Source organism: Sesamum indicum, linkage group LG8 (genome assembly GCF_026168435.1).
Source record: "Sesamum indicum cultivar Baizhima isolate 11 linkage group LG8, ASM2616843v1, whole genome shotgun sequence".
Lineage (NCBI taxonomy): Eukaryota > Viridiplantae > Streptophyta > Magnoliopsida > Lamiales > Pedaliaceae > Sesamum > Sesamum indicum.
The window spans coordinates 4,524,502-4,535,522 of record NC_142664.1 but is presented as its reverse complement, the minus strand read 5'-3'; the positions used below and the strand labels follow the sequence as shown (position 1 = coordinate 4,535,522).

Below are 11,021 nucleotides of genomic sequence, written 5' to 3'. Positions count from 1 at the left end.
CAAAATAAAAATAAATAAATTTATAATTCATAGTCTATAAGGATATTTTGGTCAATTTACTATAAAAATTTAATGAAAAATTAACAGAGGATAGTGTATTCGGTTAGTTCTTAGGCGACAGTTAAAATTATGAAGGTATTAGTAATTTTTCATATAGAGAGAATTTATAATTATATAATCTCATAAGAGCTCGTTATAATATATTCTAATTTGAAATCCTTTCACACGGATTTTGAGAAGTCTTTGGATCTTAAATATATTTATTACTATTGAAATATTTTAGCTTTAAATTTTTTCTTCAAATCTACATTTCAATCCAAAAACAATTTTGGAATTTTCAACCATAATTCTTCATCAATACTTATTTATTATTTTGCACTAATAGAATGAATCCCATAAGAACTAACACCTTGAAAAGTTCTTGTATTGGACCCTTTTTAAAAGAGGAAAATAGACAAGAAAATTGTAGTTATTGTTGTGATACAATTAAGTATTTAAGAAGAGCAATTCTAAATTTTTATAATGTACTTTTTGGTTTTTTCTGTATAATTCTGTATTATAAAATGTTTTAATATTTGATTATTGTTCACCAACAATACAATATAATGTATAGAAAATCGGTGCTTCTGTGTGAACTCGTCATATCTATAAATGAATGAATTTCATTACAACAATTAGAAGTAATTAATATATAACTTTATTTTGTTTACAATTATAAGAATTGTAATTGTCTTGACTTATATTTAAAATTTTGTGGACGCAAAGACCACATGCCTTATCTTCTAGTATCTGTTGACAGTTCAACCTCCCAGCCTCGTCATCTTGAGGTTGCCATCGAGCTCACACATCCTGAGATCATAGCCCAGCTGCACGTCACGAGGTCGCTGATACTGAGGTTGTGTCCCAGGTCGCGAATATCACAGCTGTGGTTATTTTAGACACGGAATAGATATCTTAAATACGGGACAAAGTAATCATTTTCTTTGTCTTTTATGTAACAGAATTTATTAGTTAGTTAGGGTGATTATGCCCATTGTATATTTAAACCCTTGTGTACCTTCCACATTAAGGTTGAACGTCTTTTATAGAGAAAAATTGAGAGCAGTTCTTCCTATAATGGCTTCCATTTTGCATTTTAGTCTCTTTAACTACGTACAATTTAATAGTATTTACAAATTGATAAATTTCATTACAATATTTAGACAGTGTCAAAATTGCGAAAAACCTTGATCGTATCTATAGATGAACAATCGTTCCCAACAACAAACATAATCCACAAAATTAATAAGAAAAAGAAAAAAAAATAAAAGAACAAGGCAAAATTTTCACATTCTAATTGCAACTCCTTGAAATTTAGAAGGTAGAAGAAAGCAATTCTTAGAATTTCGGACTGCCATTCAAATCCCATAGCTTGACTAGTTGAAACCACATTTATAAGAAACAATGCAACATATAAAAGTGGTAATAAATCGTATCTTGTTCAAGAATTAAATAGATAAATTAACAATCGTATTAACAATTATATATAACCAGAATAGAGAAAATTTTATTAAAATTAATTAAAAAGTAATTTTAATAGATATGATTGTTATATCTATTAGTATATATAAATTGTTAAAAGTTACAACATATAATAACATTGTTAAAAGTGGTTTCTCAAATAGAGAACAAGATTTTTTTTTATTTTTTTTTTAAGGTTGAGATGAGAACGTGGGAAATCATAGAAAGGTTTAAAATTTTAGTATAAGAACTACTAATATTATGTTGAATTTCTATTTTTGTCCTCCACAAATTATAGAAAGAAATTTGGAAATGAATTATGCAAAAACAAAGAGTAAATTTTGTAAAAATATCTAAAATAACTTTCATTCTAAACAGAAAAGAGTCTTTCTTTTTCATAATTAGTACAGATGTTTTGAAATTTGGTCTGGTGATTGAATTGGATAAATTATCGGTTCACTAATTCGATCAATTGGATTGAATTGAAAAAAATCGATTGACTCAAAATATATTGTATATGTATGTATATATATTTACAACATATCAATATTATACATCAATTGCTTAGATAAATATAATTTAATAGCAATTTATAAAATTGGTACAATCTATAACAATTTAACGGTAAAAAATTAACCAACCTCTTAAAAGAAGCAAATTAAATTAAAACTCAAACTAAAAAAAATGTAAAATTTAAAAACCCACAAATTCTTGAACTTTGAAAGCTTTGTTGCTTTCCCTTTTGAATCAATAAGGGAAGAAAACCCTACAAGTAGCTCATTGTCGTACATTGAAAAAGTATAAATCAAACTTAAGCACTTTAAACTATAGATATGGAAAAGGTTAAGCCGAACTTATTGGGAAAATATAAGATAAACTTAAGCACTTTAGACTACAAATATGAAAAAGTTTAAGTCAAGCTAATTATCCCTCATTGGAAAAGCAAAAGCAAGCTTAAGCATTATAGGCTTTAAATATGGAAAAACTTGAGTCAAAAGAATATATATATTTCACAAAAAAAAAGGGATTGAAACAACTTTTGTTCGGTGCCACCGGTTTTCAATAGTTTTGGTCGGTTTTGACAGGTCAGCATTGGTTTTACCTTACTGGTTTTGGGCATTTATGAACCAACCTGAAAACATGGCCGATTTTTGATTGAACCGGTCGAATCGATCAGTCCGGTCCAATTATGGAAATATTATTTTTGTAATACTTAAGCATCATCTAATTGTTTATGAAGGAGAATTGATGTTGGCCTCTTTGTATTGATTAAAGTCACTTGAACTTTTCTTACATCATCACTTTTGTTTGTTCAGGCTATTGACAAGCTCAAAGTGAATGTATCATAGTAAACCAAGCTAATAATGTTAGATATGAATTGGGAGCAAAAATGTGGAAGGATGAGAATGGGTAGAAAATGAAGGATATGTTTTTTTATTTTTATTAGAGCGAAGAAAGGGTTTCATGCTTTTACGCATCGAGGTAAAAACTGGAGAGACGAAAAGCCGTTCTCAATGTCACGCTCCATGCATTTTCCGGTCGAATTTCCGACGGATTCCACCTTAGGGTGCAAGATGCAAGGTTTTGTTTATTTAAAGGGTGAAAAGTGCAAAAAATACAATTTTAGGGTGCAATGTGCCAATAGAACATATATAGGGTGCAATATGCCAATTGCCTGCTTTCTCTCTAAAACTTATTGTAATCACACGTACGCTCTATGTGATTTAAAAATTACAATTAGTGTCCTCAAGATTTATTTTTATTTAATAAATAGATCTTCGTTAAGCAAAAATCACCAAATTTATTGATATAGTAAAAATAAAAAATAAATAAAAATTCATATTTAACACCAATTGACTTATTACTGACTTACCGCAGGTCAAACAAATCTTTTTAGAAAATTTTAACTAACAGAAGATTATGCTTATTAGATGAAAACAAATGTAAAAGAACTAGACATAATTTTAAAAATCATACGAGATTTATTTATAATTACACCGTATGTTCAAAGAAGAAAGTATAAAATTATACCGAGTTATCATATCCTTCTCATGCTTTGTTTTGTTTGTCTGTTAAATTTTGCACAGACTGGGATAATCGGCCTAACACACAACCAATCAACTAATGATACTGGGTCAATAATTGCATTGCATTGCACGACTTTTCTTATATCCCTAGAGACTAAGAGATGCTTACAGCATATATTGACAAATAAATAGATGCCTCTAGAGAACACTAAGTTAAGAACAATGCAACGAAGTTAAGTTCAATTACACCGCTAGCAATGGTGAAACGGAAAATTACTCAGCATGCATATATTAAATAAAGCACAAATGTCTACAGCTTTATGCCAGACCACTCCTTTCCTAACTATATATGACAGCACTGTTGTGTATAAAGAAGCTGGAAAACGTAAACCGTGCAGTACTTCCCAACTAAACGTCCGTGTGTTGAAAAATGTTTAAGTGCTTGTTTGATTGATGAATTTCATTACCTTCAGGAAGGCAAAACCACTCTAGCTCATAGACACGTACATTGTCGTTAGCTGCTGCCAGGAGGTTTGCAGTTTCTAATAGTCGACTAAGGTTAAAGCTAAATAACGGTACAAGTTAAATTTTCGGCAGCTCTGTATTATGGAATTTTTCAAGTTTCCAGCAGTCAAACATGTACTACTCACAGTGTAGGCAGGCGCCACGGCAAAGCAAAGAAAAGCTTGATAATTGGTCAAACTGGAAACTATCGAGGACAATTTACTTGGGTGGAAAGCAGCTGCACTGCAATTTCATTAAAACCACTTCACCAAAAGCTTCAATCTGTGACGAGCAGCAAAGCAAGTTAATGAAGGGAACAAACTACAGCAAAGGATATCTATATTCTGAGACAGAAACAAGCCAGGATTAACTAGTCAATATATCGAAGCTATAGAAATGAATTGACGTTTGGCTCTTATAGAGGCATTAGGAGCATTTCGATCAAGAGAGACAGAGAGAGAATCACCTGCAAATGAAAAGGAAGTGTTTAAAGATGCTTTGATCTCCAATCAACTTTAAAATTCTCATCGTCTTCATCATCACTTGATGAATCTTTGTGGTTGGATTCCTTGCCTGTGACTTCAGTATCTTTAGCACCACCAGCAAATTTAGAAGCCCTAAGTTCCAGCTTCTTCCTTCTTAACATTTCCACTCTCTTGATATAGCCCCTGCAAAAGCAAAGACCAAAATAAACATTGCTCGAGCTACAGAGTAGGTAAAGCAGACTGAGGTCCAGTAATTGCTTTACCCATTGATAACTTACCTCTGTTCAACTGTCTCCTCCTCTTCAATCATCTCAGCTGCGTCAAACTGTAAGATCAATGCCAATAATGTGTCAGTGATGCATTTACTCAGTGTACAAACCACATAGGAGGCTTGTTGAATACTTCAGTTTATCGATGTAAGATCAGGGAGACAATGTCTGACCTCTTCTTCCTCCAAACGATTATCTACCTCCTGTAAATCCTCTTGGATTAACTTTTCAAACTCCTTGTATTCATCCCTGCCAAATTGGTGGTGAGAACAAAAAAATCAAATAAAGGGGATCTAATTATTGAAATTGAGAGGAAATATATTGTTCTTCAGCATACAACTCAGATAAAGCAAAGCAAATGAGAGCAGTAACATTCAGCTAAACTTACAGAAGCCTAAATTTACTTTTTCTTCTCCTTCCTTACATCTAAATTATATATTTTTTCATCCCAAACCTACTTCTAAGGGGATCTAATTATTGAAGTTGCGAGGAAATATATTGTGCTTCAGCATACAACTCAGATAAAGCAAAGCAAATGAGAGCAGTAACATTACAGAAAACTAAATTTACTTTCTTCTCTCCCTTAAATCCAAATTATATACTTTTTCATCCCAAAACCTACTTCTATTTGTGCACTAATTAGATATATAAACCTTTCAAACAGCTAAAGTGAAAGCATTATTCATACAACTTAGAATTTGTCCAGTTGGCGTGCAAAATGAAGAAGAAAAAGTAGTAGTAATAATAATAATAAAGGGCAATTTGGATGTGTAAGAAATAATCATGTTTGGTTAGATAGAATAAACAACAGCAAGAAGTGAAACGAGATGTATTTGAAACCCCTCCAGATTCCAATTTCGTCTGAATCCAAAATTGGGCTGGAAAATGGAAATACAAAGCTGCAAAAAAAAACTTACTTGTTTAAGTTTTTATCTACCCTATTATCCTTAAACACAATTTTCCTGTAACCATCCTTCATACTATTTATTTTGCAAAATGATATCTATATATTCTCCTCCATGCCGTCATCCCTGATAAAAGGGAAAAAAACACAATGCTGCCAATTGATCGATAGGAATCATGTGGGACTCAAAATCCATTTTCTTGTCTAATATTCTTTATTTACAATTTGGTAAGTAGAGAACTCATAAAATAAAATTATATTCAAGATAAGGATTCAAAAGGAAATCTTACATTATATGGATAGAAAGGGAAAATTAATTATTTTAGTAACAATTTATTCATTTTTAGCACAAAATAAAGAGAAAATTGTTAATTGATATACAAAAATTAACTCAGTTCCTTTTAAATTCTTGTCACACCAAATAAGGGGATGTATACTTCACATTGGATCATACCAACAATTTGGAGGAAAGTATAATTCTCTATCATGTAAAGCAAATTTCACTCGCTTTCCCCCTCTAACTTCCCCTTTCCACTCATCTCGTCAAACCAAATGGAGCCTTTGTATTATTTAACTAGCATGTACATAATTTGTAGTCTTCCTACATTGATAACATTGACCATAGTCAATGTAACCTTTGTTAGAAGTCGTCTAAGATGAAGGAGTGCCAACATAGAGCATCTTTATCAAGACTCCATCTACCACCCTAACAGCCCCCAAGGCCCAACCCAAAAAAGAGCAAAAAACATCAATTTTAACAAGAAATTTCATGATGAATTCTAGTCTACCACACACAAATAATGCATCACCACCAATATAACTTGCCAGCCTCGATTCATAAACTACAACATCCTCAACTGGCATTATAAAATCAAATATGTCATTAGATGTAAAACTGAGATCCTGGAAACGAAATTGCCAATTATTGTACCAAAAAGCTGAAAATTTAAGTCCTATATATCTCAGCAATCTTCAGGATATAGTTTTAAAGAAGTTCTCATATTTAGAACTTTGGCTCATCAGTTCACCAGACTTCAATCACTAAAATGACCATGTAAGCCACCTTTTTTATATTGTTCCATCATTTGCACCGGCATCATTGTGATATTGATAGATTCAAACATCCATTTTAAAGACAATAACTGGAATTTACCTTGAAGCCAGTGGCGCCAAGAAAATCTAAGGTCATCGAATATTGGTAGCAGTGCAGTGTCCTATAAACTGAAGATTCAGTCAAGGACTCTAGTGCTTACACAACAAGCTAACCCGCCCGATCTCTGAGGGAGCAGGCAGGGGTTGGGGAGAGGGAAAGAGAAAGAAAAGGTACCGCTTTTAGAAAAATAATTCACAACTGAATCATGTGAATTATAATACTCCTCTGAAACTGGATAACCATGTCATCACCCACAAAGTTAAATGAGTAAAAGAGTTGCATTAATTTCAAAGAACAGGAAAAATAAAAAAGAATACTCACTTGACATCTGGCTTCACTGGTGTAATACCCCGGGCACGTAAATCAGCATCTTTGTCATCGAAAAAACCTTCAGGAAGAGCTCCCTTGACTTGCTTAGTTTCTGAACCAGTGTCTGTTCTTGGCACCTGCCTGAAATCCTTGGAAGCTGGAAATTCAGGATTTCTCATTTGCATAGATGCAGCAACAGATGACCCGTCAATCCCACTCTCAGAGGCAAATTCCTCCACAACTTGGGTCTTCATAGAAACAGAATCTTTTTCATGAGAATCCGGGTCTCCAAACTTGCCGGAATCCCTTTCTAGAAAAGAAGAATATCAGATACAGTTTACATCTGAAAGAAATTCTTAGCATCTTGATAACAATAGCACAAGCACAATTAATATGATCAAGGTAATCTAGACATAGTAACATTAGCTCACATCTACCAAAGAAAGAAGCTTGCATGAATAAAGTATATACTTTGACTTCCATCAGCTAGAACTTCAACTCAGAAACAGAAATGTACTGTATATCCACAACAAATACAGGATTGCCAACACAATACATTCGGAAAATTCAAAATTTCAACAGCACCAGCACGAAATGAGAAAAATGAGGGCATCCGGACAATGGTGCTCTCAGTGTCTTTTGCAAGCTCGACATGTCCTATGCCTTAAGTTTTGGTATTAAGAATTCCTCCCCCATGCCTTAGTTTTTTTCTTTTGGATCAGCTGGAATGACACTTTTTACACATAGATAATTCATATATAATATCAATCCAAATCAGCCAGCCAATGAAAAATATATTTGAACTTGGTCAGAAACTAAACTATACTGGTCAGAAATCAGTTTTGGCAAATGAAAGGTCGTCCATCCATACAAAGTAAAAGTCCAGTCACTAATGGTTATCCCTGATCAATTTCTTAGGAAAGACCCTATGAAGAAGAAAGTTGAAGGTTTCTCTATTTTTCCCATCCAAATGAAAGATCTCAAGACAAAAATGCTACACAAGAAATAGCCAGTGCCACATATATAGTATCTAATCAGGACCAACCATAAAGACACTCATAAAGTGAGTGGCACCTTCCCACGACATGAACAATTAAAAATCAGAAACAATAGGACCTACTCGATTTACATGATAAAGATCATAGGAAATGAGCCAAATCCCACATCACTGTCAAATCTACAAGTACATAGATAAATCAAACAAATGACCAAACTAACAACATTTTGACACAGAATCAGAATTCAAAAGGAAAATCCCAAAACAGATTCCTACCCATTTTCTGCTTCTTTGACTCATGATTATCAAAAAAATCCGGAGGCAAAGTAGATGATCGAGGTTTTGGCAGTGCATAAGGCTCGTATTTATCATTCAACTCTCTGGATGACTCAGGCTTAGGCTTCGGCAACTCTTCAGGTTTAGTATTATTAGGCCGGTTTACTGCAGCAGCATTGGCTTTGAGCTTCTCAATAGCCTGAACAAGCAAAAGTGATGTAAGAAATGTTCAAGCGACTTTAATCAGCACCAAGAATCCTATACCAATTCCGGATCACAAATAAGCAGATCGTGCTCAGGTACTATTTTTAGCTAACCAAACGGCAATCTTTCGGGTAAAAGATGAGATGACAATTTATTGTCCAACTTGATAATGATCAAGATATACTAGAAATCAGCAACCAATTTCCAATCATTTTATGGGCAACAAGACCAAGAGAAGGAAATGGGTGGATCTTCATATGTCAAATTTACATGGAGGAGGAGAGAGATTGCTTTAAGAGATTAGAACATGAATAATATCTAATTCCTGCCCTAATTTTCCCCCCACCAAACTAGCAAAACCGTAAACATTTTATTGACCTATCAGGAATTTTAACCAATAAAATCTTCGCAACTTCATGAAAGTGTCTATGCTCCGACACCATGCTCTACATGTACCAAAATGACATGGGAGTGATGCTTGGTTGCTCTACAAAATTAAAATGTCATGTTGGCACCAGATACCATGATTGCAATCCTACCTGCTGGACACAGATTCTAAGACCAAAAACCCATTTTCACTTATCAACATGTGAACTGGCGCATAGCCCCCGTTATGACAGCAATAGCTTCAGACCATACAAACGTCTAAACAGAAATTTGATGTAAACACTTTTCCTAGTAATTAAAAACTTACCTCATGGTGTTTGCGAGAAGCCAGGTGAGCAGGCCAAAGTGACTCAGATTTGACGACAACTTCACAAACTCGACATACAGGTTGATCATGTTCATTATACCTGCATTTACAATTGGCAAAGGGCTTCAACTTGTCTGGCAAATAATTGAAGGAATATGCAACCAAACATTCAAATCAATGAAAAATAGTTTTCATATCCAAACATCTTACCATGCTAATTCTCATACAGACCAAGGGCACTAGTATGCGATGATTACAACCAAAGTTCACCAAAATCTTCCAGTTCCTAATTAGGTTTGTATAGTCTAATTACAACAAATTAAATATCCTAGAACCTACTGAATGAGATAGTTCCACTTCATCTTTGACTCTCACGTATTCAGCCGCATAGCACACATGCAAATTCACAGCCAACATACGAACATATATAAAACTTTACATTCGTTGAACATTCTCCCGGTCACTATACTTTGTTGGCATTTCAGGTACTAGGCGACCAATACAAGACAACCTTGAAGTGATAAAAGTTCTCTCACATAAACAGATAATGCAACACTAAAATTACTCTGGATTCACATTCAAATTAAACAACCCGACAAGCAAACAGCAATACCTTACAAGGGGAGAATCAATCCGCTGCTTTTCCTGCTTTTGTGCGTTCAATTTTGCTCGAAACAATGCTTTCTTCCTCGCTTGAGCATCCATTTCCAGTAATTCTTATTTCCTACAAAAACAATCAAGCAACAGCAATCTTCACTTTATACCCAACACATTGCAAGGTCCCTGTTTCATTATAGTTCTCATGCAGAATCATGAATTTTGAACAAGAAAGTAAATTTACAAAGTCACTCACTAGAAATCCATGATAATAATCCAAAACCTACGAGAATCAAACACCGATCAACACAAAGGAAAACAGAATACTTATACATGGCCACATATGCTTGCGTATGTATGTGTATTTATCTACATTCTAGGCCTCAACAAGAACCTTTACTATATTAGGGTTCCCTTTCGAGTGCAAGGTATTATCTCAATTGAAAATTAGTAACTAGTTGACGAATTTCAATTTATTACATTCAGTCTCGTGGTTTTGGAGCAGAACAAGACTGCTTCAGCACCCCCAAAGTTTATCTCAATAATCCCAAGTTCCATAAAATAGATTATTCAAACTCTCTCGTTCCCCTTCAATGTACAATTTACTCAATCCCGGTGTACCAACCCTACACAGAAAAAGTCGTCCTACCTTGATCTTGTCCAAATTCGTACACAATAATAAATAACCCCAGATTCAGAGAGGGGGGGGGGGGGAACCGAAACCCATGAAAACATATAAAGTTACTATTATTAAGAAATCAAACTGAAATTAAAATTGAAATAACTTCATTTTAGAGAGGACAAATATGAAAGCACCTGTAGTAGAGAAATCAGTTCCTCTAGAGTAGAAAACCCACCTTTTCAAGGAGACTTTTGATGGACTCGTGTAACTATCTCCTGCAATTTCAATGGAGGATATCAATTTTCCTTTCAATCAATTATAAAAATAAGGGCTCTCAAATCCTCAACGGAGAGAGGCGGGTTTCTTCTGCATGAAAGGGTCGAGAGAGGAGAGGAGAACGGGAGAAGAAAAGAAGTTGCAGATAGACAAGGGTACAGAGAAGAGAAGAAGAAACTAGGAATCAAATAAAAAGTTAAAAAA

General features: G+C 33.9%; 1 protein-coding gene across 1 annotated transcript; it reads right to left on the bottom strand.

The window, feature by feature from the left end:
* Positions 1-3,788: 3,788 nt before the first annotated feature.
* LOC105167757 (zinc ion binding protein) lies at positions 3,789-11,021 on the bottom strand. Its single transcript, XM_011087576.3, has 9 exons — positions 10,777-11,021; positions 9,936-10,046; positions 9,323-9,422; positions 8,425-8,623; positions 7,164-7,461; positions 4,959-5,034; positions 4,795-4,841; positions 4,498-4,699; positions 3,789-4,313 (listed from the first exon to the last, which is right to left on the bottom strand). The coding sequence occupies exons 2-8, from the start codon at positions 10,025-10,027 to the stop codon at positions 4,519-4,521; spliced, it is 993 nt and encodes a 330-aa protein (XP_011085878.1). The 5' UTR covers positions 10,028-10,046; positions 10,777-11,021; the 3' UTR covers positions 3,789-4,313; positions 4,498-4,518.

Bases quoted from the DNA above. Each gene is read 5' to 3' on its own strand.
- LOC105167757 (XM_011087576.3), bottom strand. From the start codon at position 10,027: ATGGATGCTCAAGCGAGGAAGAAAGCATTGTTTCGAGCAAAATTGAAC. The intron at 9,423-9,935 runs GTATTGCTGTTT...TTGTAAATGCAG, and splicing joins ATTGATTCTCCCCTTGTAAG to GTATAATGAACATGATCAAC. The intron at 8,624-9,322 runs GTAAGTTTTTAA...TTGCTTGTTCAG, and splicing joins CTTCTCGCAAACACCATGAG to GCTATTGAGAAGCTCAAAGC.